This window comes from Hippopotamus amphibius, chromosome 7 (genome assembly GCF_030028045.1).
Source record: "Hippopotamus amphibius kiboko isolate mHipAmp2 chromosome 7, mHipAmp2.hap2, whole genome shotgun sequence".
Taxonomy (NCBI): domain Eukaryota; kingdom Metazoa; phylum Chordata; class Mammalia; order Artiodactyla; family Hippopotamidae; genus Hippopotamus; species Hippopotamus amphibius.
Genome location: NC_080192.1, coordinates 42,828,564 through 42,849,059, shown reverse-complemented (window position 1 = coordinate 42,849,059; position 20,496 = coordinate 42,828,564). Strand labels below are relative to the sequence as shown.

The window sequence follows — 20,496 nt, the reverse complement described above, 5'->3', positions numbered from 1 at the left end:
ATAGCCTTTTAATATATTCATTGTCTCTTTCCAAGTTAAGTTTGCTGTTGCTATTCAATTCATCTGCCTTGTGATTTATTTCAAAGATAAAATGAATATCTTCACTTTCCATTCATGACTATTTACTCCTGATTTTCTAATCAAAATTTGATGGCAATTATCATCTATTAAAATGCATCCTTTCCCCATCCTACATTTTTTCCCTTTTTACAGTAAATCCTACATCCTGACACCATCGTTAAAAACTTTTTATCAGTAACTATATTTAGACATATTTCCTTTTCTGAATCTCAGTTTCTCAATAATCTCTTAATAATCAACACTGAGCACCTTTGGAACCTAGAAAAAATTCTGTTGACGCATTGTAGGAAAGTCTTGGATTCTCCAACCTTACTTCCCTTTTCCATTTTACCTTTCCTCTAATCTTGTTGGTGTCAGAATTTACAGGGTAAATTTACACATAACCCCACAATACAAATGGAATGTCAGTTACATGGGGTGCACTGCTGAAACAGTGGTCCATTACCCAAAATGAAACAGAAGCCATCTTTAGAAGATAGGCATTTACAACAAGATGCTCAGTAAATACGGTTTAGAAAAGAAACTACGACAGGGGAAATTATCTGTGACAAATATATAAGTGAACAGTTTTGCCTCTGTGATCCTTCACTTCACCACCAATAAAATGAAAAAAAAAATATTTACCTTCAGAATTGCTGTGATGATTAAGTTGGAAAGTTTAAGTGAAAATTCAGTATCAGTCATAAAATTCCATATAAAAATCGAATGCCATAATAATTCATAAATTTGCCACTTTAGAATTACAAGAGAAAAAAAGCATTTAGAAGAGGAAAACACTGGCTACATGCCTAAGACTTGAATGAAAATGTGAGCTATGTATAAATCCTTTCATCTCAAATTCTTCATTATGTATGAATGTCTGGTTTGGTATCATGATGCATAAAAATAGTAAAGCCTGTTGAAAACTCTGAAACAAAGAGAATAGCCAAGAAAAGAATATGAATAACTTAATCAGATAGGATTCAAGTTTATCCCCAGCTTATTTGCCTTTTATTCTTCATTTCAGTTAGTTACATTTCCACCAATTATCACCAAGGTTGTGCATGCACCTTGAGGTGTTCACAAAAGGTCCACAGTACATGGGTTCATAATTAGGTTATACGTAATATTCAGAATCCCAGGGGAACTAATAGATTCTGGAAATACTGATTAAGCAAGATGAAGAATTCTTATACAGTTTCAACTACAACAGTTTTAAAGACAAGTACAAGCTTCATTTGCCACAAAACTCACAAAAAAAGTAATTGATTGAAGAATATCTCTTTTATGCAAAATATACATTTTAGGATATAATTTGATTAATATTCTACTATATACTGATATTGTTCCTTGACCATTTAATAAAAAAATACTCTCATTGCCAGAATTTTATTTTTTGTAGTAGTTATAATTGAGGTAACAATGACAAAACACTTAAACTGTGAATAATGTTAGTGAGTTTTTTAAGTCAAACAATTTTTCAGAACTTAAACAAATGTGGCACTCAAAATAGGTCAGTTTTCATAAATAGGCACTGAAAATTTCACAACATAATATGACAAGCTGGTAATATAAGTGGTTTATTTTTTAAAAAATGACACAGTTAGTGTTCATGGATCCAACCAACAAAGGAGAAATAAGGGAAATTAAGACAGATCTACACTACACCAATATCACTGCTTTTATGATTCACAGCACAATCTACTGCAGGTCCATGAGGGGTAATTCACAGATGTATGGGCCTTACTTGAAGCTCCAGAGATGTTGATCGTGAATTTGGCTTCCTTTGTTGTGAGATGGCCCAAGCTGTTGCCCCATGCACACACGTTGGTATTTACAGTTGTTCCATGGACCCCGGCCAGTCCATAAGCAGACCACTCATATGGGGAGCACCAAACGAGTTCCAGCCACAGTTCTCTTATAAGCTTTTAATGCCTCATGAAGACGGGAGGATCTCTTCCAAATGCAACCTGGTCACATCAGGGCACATTCAGCAGCAGAAGTCTATTTCCAGTACAGTCCTTGGTATGGCTAAATTCCACTGTCCCTTTTTCAGCAGTCAAAAATCCATGATAAATTCTGTACAACACTGCAGTCAATAACAGCAGCACCAGACAGTATATTAATTTCTTTACCATAAAGCTGTGTGTAATTATAACTTTCTATGTGTGGTGTTATCAAAAGCATCACTGAATCTCTAAATATCAGATGTTTATGTCTGAGTAAATACATTGCTGTACAAGGTCTTTGACATGCAGGTCATGCTCTAGGACTTGGGGATATAAAGTGGTACGTATTATGCGGCCAATCATAAAAGTGACAATTGTCTTCCTAATCAAAAATAAACATGAGCATTAGGAATTAGCAGCCTCAAGGATTCTAAATGCCTTAGAAATATTTTTATGTCTCAATTTATAGTATGGCATTTTTCTTCCCTCTCATGCCCAATACACCAAACACACTACTGCTATTGCATTTGTAGAGATATGTAAACAATTTTTCCACTTGGACTGAATAAGACACCCTGGGGGTTTCATTGGAGTGTAGTGATGAATTCTGGTTGCTAGGTGTAGAAATTGACACTGCAGCAGGCAAATACGATGGTGAAATTGCTGCTTACATCCTGCTTATCAAAAAGATTCACAGTACCGATTAACTTAGGTAGTCTACGGGGCATCATTAATTTATACACAAAGCAGAGAGGCTTGTTCCAAATAACAAAGAAGGCAGGGGGTGGGGGGAAGACCCAGTACTAAAATCATGAACACCTTATCAAGGCATTTCTGTGCTTCATGGAGACAGATGGCATATACACTTAAGACAGGGAGCTAAGACATACGGACAGAACAACATACAGGACAAAGCACCTGATTAAACACTGCCTGAACATCTGATTAATCCTGTGAGTCAGAAATTTAAGGCTGGTCAAGAAAGCTTCCTGTGAACAACAATGCTCTTTGTTGTTTGCAAAAAAAATTAATAAGTAAAATCAAGGAAGGGGGTAAGAAAGAGAAGAGCTTTGAGTGATATTTGGCACTCTGCCTCTGAAAATGATGACAAATTCTGGGATTTAAAAAAAAAAAAAAATATATATATATATAGATATAGATATGACTCTAGTACCAAGCAGCAATTCCTATCTAAACAATGCAAGCCTGGCTGGCAGTTACCTTTCTCTCATGTTTTGTGCCTTCCCCAAGCCATTAAGTAAGAGATCTGGCCTCAGCTTGCGTGTAACCAGTAATGACAACCTCTTTGCAGTTATCTGTGTGCAAACAACCAGAGACATTCAGAACTCCAATACAGCATTTTGGAAGAAAAGTAAATCAATCAAGAAATTAAACCTTTTAAAACAAATATTTTTTTCAAAGAATAAGGAAAAAAAAATGTCAAGGAGAAATTCGCCCTCCCTGCCCCGCAATTCAACATGCAGAACAGTTGACCAGTGCTTTCACGTCAGCAGGATGGTTCGATGCAAGTACACACAACCCGAGCCATCCATGGTCCCCGAACTCTGTGACATTGCTTTCATGTGATAGAGACAAGATGGTCCATGCAAATGAGCTGACCAAAGTCATGTTGTGTGCAATCAAAATAGAATCCCAGACATCTTCAGAATGGTTTAGAGAGTCACAAGAAATGAAGTTCCCATGAAGTGGTTGGCATTTGGAAGCACACTGGTTTAAATATATCTCCCTGAAGTTATGTTTATGTTTTAGGGTACTGGCCAATATCTGATGCTATCTGTCATTTTATTGCAAAAAGATATCAGGGCAATTAATATGGAGAAGTAGTAGCACTACCAGGATAAGATTCATTTAAAGCCAGGATAAGATTCATTAGCTACCCAAATGGCATTTCTGACTTCAGATAGTAGTATCATGCAGGATTTATACTGTCTTAATGGAGCCTGGAGTAACTCTACATTTAATTATTTCCATTATGGGGTAAACAGTATTTGAATTAAGACAATTTAGCCGACTGATGCAGTTTGGTTTACAAGATAGATGGGATGGGAGATCGAGAGCGCCTCAGAGGACAAGGAGAGTTGTAGGGTGATGTTACTGGAGAGAGCCTCAGAGCATTGCCTGCCAAGCCCGCTATGTTGTTTAAGCTTCTGGATTTTTCGTATCCTTTTATGAAAAAATGCACAGACATCAGTTGAATTCAACCAAAAAATAGACACAGACAAACAATATCATGCAAGGTAATCAAAAGTGCTATTTTTGAGCTCAAAGAATTTGTTTACAAAGAATTCAATATTGAGACAATTTACAACTCTAAAAAAAAAAAAAAATGAAGCTCACTGTAGCTGTCCCTCACAAAGATTAAGCCAGCTATCACAAATCACTGTTGCAATACTTCAAAATCTATTCTTTCCCAGATTATAGTTTGTATTGATGTGATTTTGGCATACACAATATCAGAAAGCTTTTAAGAATTAGGCAAAGCAACTTAAGTAAGATACAAATTTGGCAAATATTTCTAAATTTCAGAATATGTTCCTTAAAAAAATAAGCTATTTTTTTCTCTTTTCATTTTTTATTATTTATGAAGCTAATAAAGCATGCTTAACTTTAAATGGACAACTTTTCCAGCATATTCAATCTTCCTACTTTATGGGGTTAAAAGGATGATTCCTAAATAATGGCTTTTAATGCCATTATCTAGGTAATGTAGAATGAATGCCCATTTCTAATGCCTTGTATTAAAGAAAAGTAGAAAAAAAAAAGAAATGAATATAGTCATAATTTCAGAAATTAAAGTCTGATTTTGATTATATATTTTCAACTGACTCTCCCCCGCCAGGAACTGAGAACAATTTGCTCTTAATCTACCTTTTCTTTCTACTATCTTGCATTCTAATCTTCTGTTCATGATAGTCATGGACTAACAGAATGAAAGATTCTTCCCAGAAGCCTTAACCCACTGATTTGCCTTAGCTACTCAAGCAACACCCTATCAAGTTCACCTTTGGAAGAATTCACATATTTTAGTATTTTTTATTAGGAAAAATAAAAAGAGGCAGGTAAATGAGGAAGGTTAAAGCATAAAGCATAAAGTTAGAGGTAAAATTGTTTTAAAAGTCGGGCAACTATTAACTGAAAAAGTAGTCATATCATACAGCTTAGCAAATAAATGTTCTGACAGGTCCGCTGAAAAAGTATTGTAGACCAGGAAAACGAAATAGCTCTACTGTGGGGTAAGGTTGACTAGCAGGAACCCCCTCCCTGCATATACACCCACAAACTTTCAGCAGATTAGATGTCTTCTTTAATAGTTTGTAGATGGAAATTTACATCATCCATTAACTACGATAAAGTTCTCCAGGACATAATTTCTGCTAATGAGAAAATTATCTGCCTATACTTTTTGTTAGTATTTTGAGCTATAAAGCATGGGAGGTGGTATATATTTCATTCTACTCTGGTGTACGATGGAATAGTTAATAGGAGAATGTCTTAAATAATTAAAATGGAATTTCAAGTCATTTATTCTTACACAGGCACCTTCACATGCCTAGAGGGTTAGTTATCTCTACTCTTCTATAATGAGATTGGAAATATAACTGGGAATTGTAGAAAGAAAAATTTATCCACGTTGACTTGGATTTTTAGTGTAACCTAAAAATGTAAAGTAGGCTATAAACATTGATTAGTTTTGATTAAAACCAAACTAGTGAATATGTATGAACCAAAGAGGTTGTTAATAACTATAAATCACCCTTATAAAAATGTACATCTTGTTCCCCACAGTCGCCATGTTCCCTATAAGACTTCCAAAGAGGTAAAAATCTGTTTGACAATTTACATTAATCATGTTAGTTACATGTAAATCTTGGTTGCCAATCTAACTGTTTAGCTACTTTTCTGAATTATAGTTATTAACATATTATTTATTCTGTTTATAGGTCCTTTTATTTTTAATAACTATGATTTCAGTGTCCATTTGAGAAGGCTTCCCTTATAATTTAGTAACAAGTATTTAACTTGTGAAATTATAAGTTATTTATATAAATATATTCTTCCTTTATTCTCCAGGTTCATTTATGAACAGAAAATTTGATAAAATTTTGCCTCATCAAACTTGCACTGAATGGAACAACTGAAAATATAATTCATGGGAATAAACAATGTTGAACCCAATTTGAACTAACATCTAAATACATGGTATACATTTTATACAGTTTTTAAGAGCACATGTTAGTTTGGGGCAAGATTGAAGCTGCCTATTCATGTACTATCAATGGGTATGTTTGTGCTCATTAAAAATGATTTCCTAAAACTACTGCATAAATAAAAACACAGGTTCTAAGTTTCGGGAGTTCACTCGTTTAGGGAATCCACACGTTTTCTTAATATATGCCCAACTACATTTACATTTGTTGATAGAAAAAGAATACAATGGGAATCCAGTCATGTTTCTCATCTATGTAGGGGAGAATTTTCATAACTCTAAAATCAGGTTTGTGTAGAAACCAATTTGAAAGGTAAGGAAGAAATCATATAGGAAATAAATATCTGAGTAGGAGTAATAGGAGACATCTCTAATCTACATAAAGGAAAAAGGAGAAGAAATGCATCTCTTATAGACATGACAAAATAAGACACTGAGAAGATTAAGTGAAATTAGCCAGAAATGTTACCAGACTGAGGGAAAAAAAACACAAATCTGCAAAAGAGTTAAGTAAGAATGAAAAAGAAGTTGATGAGGATGAGAAATGACAAAGAATAACAAGCTCATAAATGAGTTTTCAAAGATGTTCTCACTGATAGAATTTGTATTTGTAAAATAAGATTGCATGTATAATTCTTTCATATCAACTGAATATCTTATGAATTGCTTTGCTCATGAAACTTTGCCATTTTACAGAAAAACTATATTTATACGGTGTTTTATAATTTGCAAAGCCCTTTTTCATATGTGATCCCCTTTGACAGTTTAAAATTCAAAATATTGTCTAACAATATTTTGGAAGAAAAAACTTCTAGCTAGATTCTTAAACATGTAACTCTAGTATAAATATTGCATGTGATACTTTATTGAATAATGCTCAAAATGTACATAAATCTAACCACATATTACATAAAAATACATATATACATATATGAATATGTATGTATATACATATATAGTGATTTGAGTACAATGCACTTAAAATACTATGTTCTATATTATTAGATATTATTATTTAACATATGTACATATATTTTGCTCAAGTACTATGATAGAATATTAACTATCTTTATAAAATATTTAAAAATTGTTACAATATTTAAATATAAAATAGCAAAAAATCAAATCTATTCAAATAATTAAAATACATTTTGGTGCAAGGAATAGATGCAGAGAATGAATGTTCTTAGAATGAAGAAGGATTTAAAATAGTACATATTAAAGAAACGAAAGAAGAGTCTTTTGTCTTCTCTTTTGTGACACACAGGTATGGAGACAGAAAGAACAATATAAAGTGCTCAGAAGAAATGAAATAGAAGCACAACATGAGTAATGAGCTATTTCAAAGAAAGTAGGCATCAGGAAATAAGTATTTTCAGTTTATAATGGTAAAATAGTCAATAGGAAGAAACTGCAATGAACAGCAAATAAGCACAATATTTTAAAAATGCAGTTCAACTAACACTAAAGTTTTGGAGTGGCTTTTCATTCAAATCCAGTCAATCGCATAAGAAATTATTTCTTCATAAGAAATTAGTAATGCTTTCTCTATTCTGTCAATAGAGAAAACTAACCATGGTACTAAAGCAACTGGAATTCTCAAAGCAGGAGGTAATCTAAGAGCATATCAGCACTTTGACAGTGGGTTATGTGTCACAAAACTATTTATTAAGAAGGGAAAAAAGGGTCCAATTGTCTGGTTGGTAAAGTTTACTAAAACAAAAACAAAGACAAAAACTAGCACCGAAGGAATAGTCACGGACGGTCAGCATGGGCACAATCTAGGGAAGTGGAGCTTCAGTGTTGTGCTGTATTCCTTAACCAAGATGTCTGTCCAATACGATGCATTCATTCAACAAATATTTATTAAGTATCTTCTATGTGCCAGGCACTGTTCAGTATCAATTAAAAAATAATAATAAACTTAAAATCATTACTGCCCTGAAGAGAAACTCTGTAAGTGTATTTTGTAAGTGCTTAAGTAGCCTTTCCAGTGGTGGGGTATACTGTTCTACACCACTGAGGATCTTGGACCCTAGCAACCTTCTGACATTCAGATAAACCACTGGGAAAAAATTGCCCCAATACTGGATAAGAGACAATTAGAGTATGTTTAATGTTTTACTTTGAAAAAAGCTTTATTATTGTTTTATAATTATCAATTATTTATCAAATATATGCATAGAGTCAATTACTGAGTTTAATTCATTATAGGAAAAAAGATAAGTTTTAAAGACTGCTGAATACGTTATATCAAAATAATTAGACGACTTAATTTTTAAATACTTCATTACAATTCTGCCCATAAACAAATGAAAAACCAAAAAATTAAAAACAGAAAGAAGCGTGAAATGCCCTTCAGATATGACAATCAAGTTGGCTGTTATGATATGTATTTTTAAATGTCTATAATGAAAGAAGATGTGATGAGGAAAAGAACATTATGATGGCACACTTATTCCTAGAAAATGATGAAAGAGCATCTTACATCACTCCAGATATTTGCAGCGTTTGATTGCTAAGTCACCTGTTAGGATCTGATTAAATCCATGCCTACCTTTCCTGATCCCTCCATCAGAAGCACACGTGTAATCACCTGTCGTCAGTAGGAAACATGTTTCCCCTCTTCTGTTTTTGTCTCTGGTACTAGAGCGTCTGATGGGGAGCCTTTCTGGGGGTGATAATGGCGGCTCACTTCCTGTACTGTCGTCACCTGATAACACTGGTCACAGCACCATGCCCATTGACAGACAGTGATGGATGAGGAAATGAGACAGTACAAAGAGTTTACACTGAATGTCCATAGTACAGTCACTCGATATACAAAACACAATAATCACATCATGATAAGAAAAAGAATTTTCATCACTTGTTACAAAAATTTACATGGAGCGAAATGGAAATGTTTTGAAAAGGAGAGAAATTTTCTTTGGGAAATTTTAACTTCGTTTTGGATTTTATCTAATAGGACAATGACTGTTACACAACTAATATGAATTCAAAATAAGTGTGATGATGAAGTAGCACACAAATTAATATCTTTCCATTTTTGTCATGTTATCTAGTTACTGCAAGTAGACATCTTTAAAAGTGGAGCCTACTGAAGGAAAAGCTCCTAAGTCTTCATCTTTGCAGTGCTTTAAGATGCATGCTTTTATTATTTTCTGAAAGTAATTTTCCCCAAAAATCATAACGAAAATAGTCCCAAAGTTCACAAACTTTATGTCCAGGTTCTCGATTTTGAAGTGATGTAATATTTTTGAGCATAACAGCGGAACAAAATCAACTTCTCCAAATGCCCTTGAAACAACTGTTTACTTCTATATGCTTGCCAAAGACTTTCACATCCTATCAGCCTAGATACTAGCTTATAATAATGTTTGCTCAGGCTGAGGGTGTGCCCTGCTTTCCATGACCTTCATAAGGGCTCTGCACAGGTACCTGAGAGCAGTCTAATGAGAGCCGCCACACCAACTGAATTCCATCTTTCATAAAGACATTCTTGGCATAACAATTCTCAGATACATATTGACAGAATTTGCAAAACAATCTACTATATAAACATAAGGACTGTGAACAGAATCTTTTAAAAAGCAGTTCAGTTCCAGCCAGTTTTTTGGGTTTCTTTCCCCATTTACCCCATAATAACTTCTGGAAGCTGAGGAGGGGAACTGTGAAAATATCACTTGCCTTTTATGCTTGTTTGCTTGCTTGTTTGGTTTAATTGGTGTCATTTCTAAATAATGCAAAATTATTCACATGGGATTGTCATTAAGTCATTTTTCTATAAGAAAAAGATTAAATCTATCTAAGTTATAGGAATGCATATATCTAGGCTTTTCATAGTGGATAAAAAACTAAATTGTGTAATCTACAAGATATTTCACCTGTACTAGACATAATAGAGTAGAGATGACACTATTAACTATCGCTTTAGCAAAATGAATGTCAATTTACAGTCAGTCAACTCTAGATTATCTATGACAATAGAGAGGAATAGGAATTCAGCTAATTTCGAGCAGGAAATTGTCCAAAATTCAGTTCTGGGAGGGAACAGAGCCCAATGCAGAGTGCGTAAAAAAGGAAATCCACAGAAAAATTCAACCTTGCTACTGATTACCCCAAACAGATCATCTATCCCCTGAATAATGTTGGGCTGATTATATTACATAGCACCTTACCCAATTCAAAGGGATTATATTGAAATACCCTTATTTAGGAATAAATGAAAACTTAATCAACCCTCCATAATATTACTGAGGAAAGCCTTTACTTTCAAAAGGGCTATCTTACATATCACCCCTTTGGTGTTTAGGCCTTTGAAATGTAAACATCCATTCTTCTTACATAACTTCTTGTGAATTAGGTTAAAATGCATGGCCCCATGTGGCAGAGATAAAACTGAGACAAACACACCAAGCCAAATGATATGGAGATCAACATTTTGAGAATGAAGGATGGAAAACGTCCAATATCATACCATCACATCGTGCAGGGAAACAAAGAAACATTGGCACAAGAGCAACACACAGGCAAAAGAAAATATTGGCACCATCAGCAAAGGGCATTCCCACTAAAGCAGGAGAACTCTATAGACCAGCTATACAGATTTCTACTTAGAATTCATTTAGAAAAACTATAATCTAGCTATCTACAAGCCTGACACAAACAAAATGTTTTGTGAAGGGGTAGAACTGAAAACTCATGAACATTTGCAGAAAATGCGAATGCTTGCCTTCTACTTAAGGGACATACTGGTCTATAAAGTATTTAATGGCATGCATTTGAAATCGTGCCTTACCTGATCTGTTACGTTCCAGAAGTAGATTGTCTTTGCCCAGACACGTGTCACCCTGTGTGCTATTGCAGGCCATATTTAATTCTGTCTTGCAAAAAGTGGGCGAGCTTGCTTGAGGGGCAGGAGGGATGTGCTTCTTTCTTTTTCTTGGAAGCTTCTGCTTCGCCATTGCCAAGGAGTAGTACATTCCAAAATTGTTGACAATGACAGGTACCGGCATGGCTATTGTCAGTACTCCAGCCAGAGCACACAGGGCTCCCACCAGCATCCCTGACCACGTTTGGGGGTACATATCTCCATAGCCCAAGGTGGTCATGGTGACTACAGCCCACCAGAACCCAATAGGAATGTTTTTGAACTGCGTGTGTTCACTAGCTGAAGGGTCATTGGGTTGCGCTCCTACTCTCTCTGCGTAGTAGATCATAGTAGCAAATATCAAAACTCCTAGAGCCAGGAAGATAATCAGCAGCAAAAACTCGTTCGTACTCGCCCGAAGAGTGTGTCCAAGCACCCTCAGACCTACAAAATGGCGGGTGAGCTTGAAGATTCTCAGGATCCTCACAAACCTGACCACCCTGAGGAAGCCAAGTACATCTTTAGCAGCTTTGGATGAAAGCCCACTGAGTCCCACCTCTAGGTAGAAGGGTAGAATGGCCACAAAGTCAATGATATTCAAGAGATTTCTGATGAATTCAAGTTTATTGGGGGAAAAAATAATTCGGACTAAAAATTCAAAAGTAAACCATACCACGCACACTCCTTCTACATACGTCAAGGCAGGATCCGTTTCGATTTCATACTGTAGAACACCACTTGTGCCGTTGATGACTGGTTCTGTCTTGTTTTTAACAATGTTGAAAGCTTCATGTGTCTCCAGGCAAAAAGTTGTGATTGAAACCAGGATGAAGAACAAAGAAGCAAAAGCAATAAACTGTAGAGAAAAAAGAAATAAAGAAGAAACATAGAGTGATCGGAACCATAATATATTTCATGCCAAGTCTAAGAGCATTGATCCCTGTAGATGAAAAAGTATAAACGCATGTTTGGAGATTTCACTTGGCATGTCACTCAAGTGTAAGAAGATAAGTGTGAGCAACATTCATTAGAGTTGCACAGGAAATATGTTTCAAGTTCTGTCTTCAGCTTACATTAGATAAAAGGTTTTGACTTATGTTGCAAAATCATTTGACTCTTCTGTGTAAGAAAATATACCTGTAAAAAGAGCATAAAGATCCTTGCGAAAGAATGTTAAAGGGCAACAGGCTGGAAAAAAAAGTAAATGTAGACAATGGCTCCAGATGTTGTGTATGATCCTAGGAATCTTGACATATTAGATTGAAATTTACAACCATAAATATAAGGTGCAGTTCACACAGATGGAAATTTGGAAGCCACCATATTTAAGTGTATGTTTCTTCTATAATGTTCAGATTGTCATGAGGTATGAACATGAAAAAAAATATTTGAGCTATGTTACCATTTAAATTATGTCAACTTAAGGTGGAGTCTTGTCCAAAAAAGCAAATCTAAGGCGGAAGAGGCGACATCGAGACTGAAGAGAGAGAAAGAGGTAAGGAACAAATTAAAAGGCATTCTTCCTCTCCTGAAAAAGAACTTCAAATGTTAGAGTAATGTGTTATAAAGTTGCAGGGTTTTTCTTTTTAATTCAACATTTTTTCGGTCAATAACATATGAATACTCACACCTACTAATACAGAATAATAATAAAAGCTCTCACTTATGTACTTCTTACTAGTACCGGGCACTCTTCAAAACAATTTACATACTTAACTCATGTCAATACTCATAACAACACTACCCCATCACCTTTCACAGTCACAGAGTTTGTCACTTTTCCAAAGTCATAAGGTTACAAAATGATAGACCTTAGACACTAAGTTGATAAGTTTTGCCCCAGATTCGGCTCCCATAACTACCAAATTCTCAAATGTAGAATATAAATGTGTTGAAACATTTATTTATCTTGGGATCACATACTTCTTAATATTAAAGATCTGAAAACTTGAAACCCAGTGTTTAGCACTGCTGCCATTTGTCAGCATGAGGGGCTTTCAAAGAAGCTGGCAGATTCCTGGTGCTCTCTGACAATGTTCTCAGATTGAGCATGCTTAATGAATACCAGGAGACTATTCCTTGAATGGCTAAACAAATGAATTATTCAGGAGGAGGAGGTCATCAGTCAAGTGGATGGAGGCCCTTATTTAGAAATAATAGGGTATATCCCAAACCCAAAGCTCTTCCCTAATACCTGCTTCTCAACCATGACATTGAAAATATCCCAGTTTCAAGAAAAGATTGAAACCACCTCTTTTTTCCCCTGGTTGAGTTTCAATGTAAGAGATATACAAATCTCGCCAAATGCATAAGAGATATACAAAAAGACTAAAAAAAAAAAGCTTAGGACTGAGATTATCTGCCTTAAAGAAGCACCCCAGTGCAGAAGAGAAAGATAAGCGTAAAGGATTAGGAGGTATAAACTACTATGTATAAAATAAGTAAGTTACAAGGATATATAGTACAACTTAGGGAATGTTATCCAATGTTTTTAATAACTATAAATGGAATATAACCTTTAAAAATTGTGAATCGCTATGTTGTACACCTAAAGCTTATATAATATCGTACATCAACTATACTTCAAATAAAAAGGAAATTACCACCCCAACTTATGGACTTGTTTCTATGCAGTGTGTCAATTAGTACATCATTCATATAGTACTATAAGGCATGTCATTTTCAAGGCTCTGACTTATTTTTCCATGCCTGTTTTCCAACTTCCCTTGGTTTTGACATTGCAATTTGACTATCATCTTTCTCACTGTGAGATAATGGCATATTTTTTTCACTCAGCTTTCCCTTCGTACAAATAAATATACAGTTCTTTTTATTTTATTTTTTTTAATGGGATCTTCCTGGAGCAGGGATCGAACCCATGTTCCCTGCATTGGCAGGTGGATTCTCAACCACTGCACCACCTAGGAAGCCCAATAAATATACAGTTCTTTTTAAATCAACTACTTGTTCTAATACTTAATTTCACTAGAACCCCACAGATATTTTAAAAGGTAAAGTCTTGGGCTTCTCTGGTGGTGCAGTGGTTGAGAATCCGCCTGCCAGGGGACACGGGTTCGAGCCCTGGTCCAGGAAGATCCTACATGCCACGGAGCAACTAAGCCCGTGTGCCATCACTACTGAAGCCCATGCGCCTAGGGCCTGTGCTCCGCAACAAGAGAAGCTACCACACTAAGAAGCCTGCGCGCTGCAATGAACAGTAGCCCCTGCTCTCTGCAACTACAGAAAGCCTGCACGCAGCAAGGAAGACCCAAAGCAGCCAATAAATTTAAATAAATAAATAAATAAAAAATTTTAAAAAGCTACCTTTAAAAGAAATTTTTAAAATAGAAGGTAAAGTCTTTTGGAGGAAGAATCAATTATCTTTGTTTTGATTCACACACTACTTCATCTAACCACAATTTTATCCATGGATTTGAGAGTGGTGTTTTGTTTCTGATTTGCCCACCAATCTTCTTTCGTCATTGGAGCCCTGCCAGTGTGACACACTGACTCCCCCACAGCCATTCCCCACATGCTCCAACAGCCCCATCTAGTCTCCAGCCTTTCAGGCTAAGCAGATAAAGTTTTAGGTGGCAACTTCTATCTTTGAGGCAGAGAGTATAAGGCAGTTAAAGTAAACAGCAGTTTCACTTTTTGCTTCTAGTGTTTCTGAGTCAGCATTGTTTCCAGCTAACTTTGCAGTCTTGAACTCTGTTCACCTGCACTTGTGTAGTGAGTGGAGGGTGACCTCCCAGTACAGCTCTTTCAAAATCAGTCCTGGTTCACCAGGCCACCAACAAAGACAGCTTTCCAGTATACCTGGATGCTTATCAATGTAAAACACTGGAATGTTTTCTAGCCAGACATTTTCCTACTCTTCATTCATTAATTCAACAAGTACGTGTTAGGTGCCTCTCTATACCAAGCCACAGGGCTAGGGTCTTAATGTAACAGTAGTTAGCAAAACACAATCCCTGCCTTTGAGGAGCTCACAATTTACTGGGGATACAGAAATTAAATAATTAACCACACACAAAATATATAATTACAATTATAATAAATGCAATGAAAGGACAAATGACTCAAGACTTTTAGACCGAGAGGTCATAGAAACCTCTTATGAAATACCAATAGACTGAAATTTGAGGGATAAGTGGAGGTTAACCTGATGGAAAGGGGAGATGTGTATCACACAGGAGGGAAGATTTAACAAAAAATTCTGGAATTTCTCAAGTGATGCCTTGAATGTAGCAACATGGATGAACCGAGAGATAGTCATACTGAGTAAAGTAAGTCAGACAGAGGAAGAGAAATATTGTATAATATCACTCATATGTGGAATCTAAAAAAAAAATGATGCAAGTGAACTTATTTACAAAATAGAAACAGACTCACAGACTTAGAGAATGAACTTCCAATTACAGGGCAGGGGTGGGGGGTAAGGGTACACGGAGGGATAGTTAGGGAGTTTGGGATCGACATGTACACACTGCTATATTTACAACGGATAACCAACAAGGACATACTGTATAGCGCAGGGAATTCTGCTCAATATTCTGTAACAACTTAATTGGGAAAAGAATTTGAAAAAGAATAGATACATGTATATGCATAGCTGAATCACTTTGCTGTACACCTGAAACTAACATAACATTGTTAATCAACTGTACTCCAATATAAAATAAAAAGTTTAAAAGAAAAAAATGGAAGGTACAACAGGTTTTCCAGATATGCCTCTTTTGCACAAATTGTGATGAATAAATCCCAAATTAGCACAGAAACCCTCACTTTTTAAAGGTTAACCTCTTTTTCTGAAGTATTTTAAATCAATCAAAAATATCACCTGGATTTTAATTTAAAACGAGGCTGTAAGGTGACTTTAAAGTAGTTGGATTGCTGGTAGAGCCCTTTTGGACTTGTCCATCTATTGGGAGACCTATAGAATTCACTTGTCTTAAATTATTGCACCAGCCCCATCATCTGGGATGCAGTGAAAATAAAAGATATATAGTAATGTGGCTTTTAATTTAAAGCACTTATGAAAATAATAGAAATCATTATATATATTTTAGTATATTTAAAAAATACTAACTCAATAAGAATTACTAGAACCTGATGTTTATATTCATTAAACAAGTTATTATGTTGTCAGGAAAAGGTCAAGAAAGTCTTAAGATACCACACTTGGTGTTGGGATTTAAGTAACATGAATTATTTTGTACTTGGAAATTATTTAAATCACCCACCCATAAACCCAGAAAAGGAACTTGCTCACATTCATTAGAACACACCTGGGAAGCTTACACAAATGCAAATTCCTTACCCCCACATCAGATGTCACACACAGATTCTCTTGTTTAGGGAGATGGAATTTGCATTTAACAAGCTTCCTAGGTGATTGCTATGCATAGTAGAGTTTGAAACCAGTGTTTCAGTGTTTTTTCAACAGACTGATAATACAAGATTGATAAGGTGCTTTGAGTAATGAAGGTATTGAACCATGGAAGGACAAAAAGAGCACATCGTGGTCAACCACGGGAGGAAAGATAAATAATGATATTCAAAAACATAAAAGAATAACAAATAAAAGTAAAAGGTAATCAGGAGAAATGTAGCCCCCAATTAAGTCCTTGGAGATACTGGGAAACAGAGCTTCCCAAGGAATGAAGAATAGAATCTCAGTTTATTAGGAACTTAGTTTGAGCATCAAGTGAAAGGGTGACTCCAGAAACCTTTAAATCTAGACTTATCCAGAGGCCACATTTGGATTCCTTTAGCAAGGAACTTGTGCACTCTCCCTGAACTTAAATCTAAGAGTCTTGAATACAGAAAATGTCTTCTTCTGTTCCTGACTCACTGAATTAAGCCGAGATGGGTAAATATGAGGTTAGACTGAATAATATTAAGAAAAAGTAATTAAAAAGGAAATAAATGGGGCAAAAAAAGATTTTATTTGTTTTTCCTCTTTACTGAACTGGGAACTATTTAAGGACTGAAATGATGCCATATTTATTTCTGTATCTCCTGCTTCTGTCACAATAGTTAGCATTTAGTATGGCTGGATGGATGAATAGAAGGATGGAAAAATTAATAAAAGAATGAATAAATGAACAAAATAATAAGGTATACTATATTCTTTATTTTTTTTAGACTATATTCTAGTGGGGATAAAAATGATGTGAAAAAAAAAGGAAATAACAGAAATGAAAAAATAAAGTGTGCATATTGAAGCAAAAAAGCCAAATTTACAGCAGAAGCAAATTGAATTGGTTCATAGGTCCAAATATTGCTAATGTTAGTTTCCAATTATTCTGTTAATGAAGCTTGTATCTTACCGGGGAGTTGGGGAAGAAACTTATACTGCCATTTCCTCTTCCTTTTCCCCTGTGATAAGATCACAAACTCCTACAAGCATTAAATGAAAATAAAAAGAAGCATGTTAAATACCGTATGCTAACTCATACGTATGGAATCTAAAAAAATAGTACGGATGAACCCAGTGACAGGGCAAGAACAAAGATGCAGATGTGGAGAACGGACTTGAGGACATGGCGGCGGAGGGCGGGGCGAAGGGGAAGCTAGGATGAAGTGAGAGCGTAGCACTGACATATATACACTACCAAATGTAAAATAGATAGCTAGTGGGAAGTTTGCTGTATAACATAGGGAGATCAACTTGATGATGGGTGATGCCTTAGAGGGCCAGGATAGGGAGGGTGAGGGGGAGTCACGGGAGGGAGGGGATATGGGGATACCTGTATAAATGCAGCTGATTCACTTTGGTGTACCTCAAAAACTGGTACAAGAGTGTAAAACAATTATATTCCAATAAAGAGCTTAAAAAATGCAGGCAAAAAAAAAAAATAGGCATGTTAAATATTAATTAAAATGTTAGAAAGCTTTCCAGACAAGTTGTAGCATGTTGACTGAATCACAGAACTGATATATCACCCAAGGCAGTTTCAGGATGGGAATATCCTCCTAAAATACAGGCTTGTGGGTCCAATGAGTAGTTATTTTTTTCTCCATAAGCTCAGTGCCCATGCTTAGCAACATAAAGTACCCAGTTCTCTCTCTCTCTTTTTCCAATTAGTGATTATAGAAGTCATCAGAGTCCAGGTTCTATATAGAAGGTATTATGTCAACCGACCTCAAAGCAAACATTCAAGTAGAATCTCCCGGTATATATAATAAGCTGAGAGAAATGGGGGGAAATGTGGTATATTTTTATGTTTCATCATTTTCTCTTTTAGGTTAGCATTAAAATACATATAACGAAACTCAACTAACACTCCCTAACACCATACACAAAAATAAACTCAAAATGGATTAAAGACCTAAATATAAGGCCAGATACTATAAAACTCGCAGAGGAAAACATAGGCAGAACAGTCTTTGACATAAGTCACAGCTATATTTTTTTGGATCCGTTTCCTAAAGTAAAGGAAATGAAAGCAAAAATAAACAAATGGGACCTAATTAAACTTAAAAGCTTTTGCACAGCAAAGGAAACTATTGACAAAATGAAAAGACAACTTACTGAATGGGAAAAAATATTTACAAATGATATGACCAGTAAAAGATTAATATCCAACATATATAAACAACTCCTGCAACTCAACATTGGAAAAAACAAACAACTCAACTAAAAATGGGCAGAAAAACTGAATAGATATTTTTCCAAAGAGGAAATGCAGATGGGTAACAGGCACATGAAAAGATGATCAATGTCACTAATCATCAGGGAAATGCAAATCAAAACCACAATGAGATATCGCCTCACACCTGCCAGAATGGCTACCATCAAAAAGAACACAAATAACAAGCGTTGGCAAGGATGTGGAGAAAAGGGCACCTTTGTATATTGTTGGTGGGAATGTAAACTGCTATAGCTGCAGTGGAAAACAACATGGAGGTTTCTCAAGAAACCAAAAATAGAACTATCATATAACTCAGCAATTCCATTCCTGGGTAAATATCAAAATAAAACAAAACAAAACAAAAACAAAACAAAAAATCCCAAACATTAATTCAAAAAGATACACTCACCCCAAAGTTCACAGCAGTATTATTTATACTTGCCAAGATATGGAAGCAATCTAAGTGTCCATCAACAGATGAATGGATAAAGAAGATGTAGTATATATACAAACATACACACACACACAATGGAATACTACTCAACCAAAAAAGAATAAAATTTTGCTATTTGCAAAAACAAGGATGGACTTATAGGGCATTATGCTAAGTGAAATAAGTAAGACAGAGAAAGACAATACTGTGTGATATCATTCATGTGTAGAATCCAAAAAAATATAACAAACTGGTGAATATAAAAAAACAAGCTGACTCACAGATCTAGAGAACAAACTGGTGGATACCAGTGGGGAGAGGAAGGGTGGAGGGGCCATATATGGGGTAGGGATTAAGAGGTACAAACTATTAGGTATAAAATAGGCTACAAGGATATATTGTACAACACAGGGAATATAGCCAATATTTTATAATAATTATAAATGAGTATAAACTTAAAAAATTGTGAATCACTGTATTTTACACCTGTAACAGAATATTGTATAGAAACTATACTTCAATAATAAATAGCTAGCTAACTAGCTAGCTAAATAAATAAATAGATAAATAAATAAATAAAACTGAACTCAATAACTAATTCAAAAGCTCCAGAACTTAAAAACGTAATGAGAACAAGATTAAGTGACCCTTCTCCATGCTCCCCTAGCCCAGGATCACTGATTATACTGTAGCAATTTTCACACACTTTCATTACTGATTCTACATGTCCACAAGTTCTTCAAAGAGAAAGACTTAATACCTATCCTTAGAGCAAGGACAAGGCCTAACCCATGACAATAAAGAAGTGCTCAGTTCTTATGAAATTAGTAAAGCAGCACGGTTAAAAATATTTATTTGTTAGGTAGAAATTCTATTGGCCACAACACAGAATGTCTTCAAAATTCACTTAATCTTATTAATTTACAGTTAGAGATATGGATCTTCATTGCAAAATTTAAAGGGTGAATAGGCTGAAGAAAAATTAAACTCATCTCTATTTTTTAATGAAAGTCAATGAGATAATTTAATACTTGGAAATAAACATTACAAGAAGATTTTTAAGATAAGTCACCTTAAATATATGCTAAGGAATTTGTTTTTATTGTACAATTCCATATGAGGTACACCGATTTTTAGTTTGGATTTCAAGGTCATTATATATTTTCCAAATGTGAATGCTTCAATACTATTATGCTCATTCTGCTTTCCTCTTTTAAGTGAAATAAATACATGAGCAGAGAAAGGACTTCTAATGATGAAGTATCAGAGCTCATAGTGCCTCCTGATCCAAATTTTCCACTTTCAGAAATTTA

At 35.1% G+C, this 20,496-nt stretch overlaps 1 protein-coding gene across 11 annotated transcripts in view; it reads right to left on the bottom strand.

Moving 5' to 3' along the window:
* Positions 1-1,571: 1,571 nt before the first annotated feature.
* KCNC2 (potassium voltage-gated channel subfamily C member 2) overlaps positions 1,572-20,496 on the bottom strand; it is a 212,068-nt gene continuing 193,143 nt past the window's right edge. The window contains exons 2-5 of one of the 11 annotated variants that reach the window (XM_057741994.1): positions 11,039-11,966; positions 8,795-8,959; positions 3,231-3,325; positions 2,114-2,149 (exon numbers count right to left, since the gene is read on the bottom strand). In XM_057741994.1, coding sequence (XP_057597977.1) covers positions 3,264-3,325; positions 8,795-8,959; positions 11,039-11,966 — 1,155 coding nt within the window. In that variant the 3' untranslated portion in view covers positions 2,114-2,149; positions 3,231-3,263. Of the gene's footprint in view, positions 2,392-3,230; positions 3,326-4,056; positions 4,194-4,727; positions 4,763-8,794; positions 8,960-10,494; positions 10,639-11,038; positions 11,967-20,496 lie in introns of those variants that run through there. The other 10 variants (XM_057741990.1, XM_057741989.1, XM_057741991.1 and 7 more) reach the window with 10 other exon arrangements.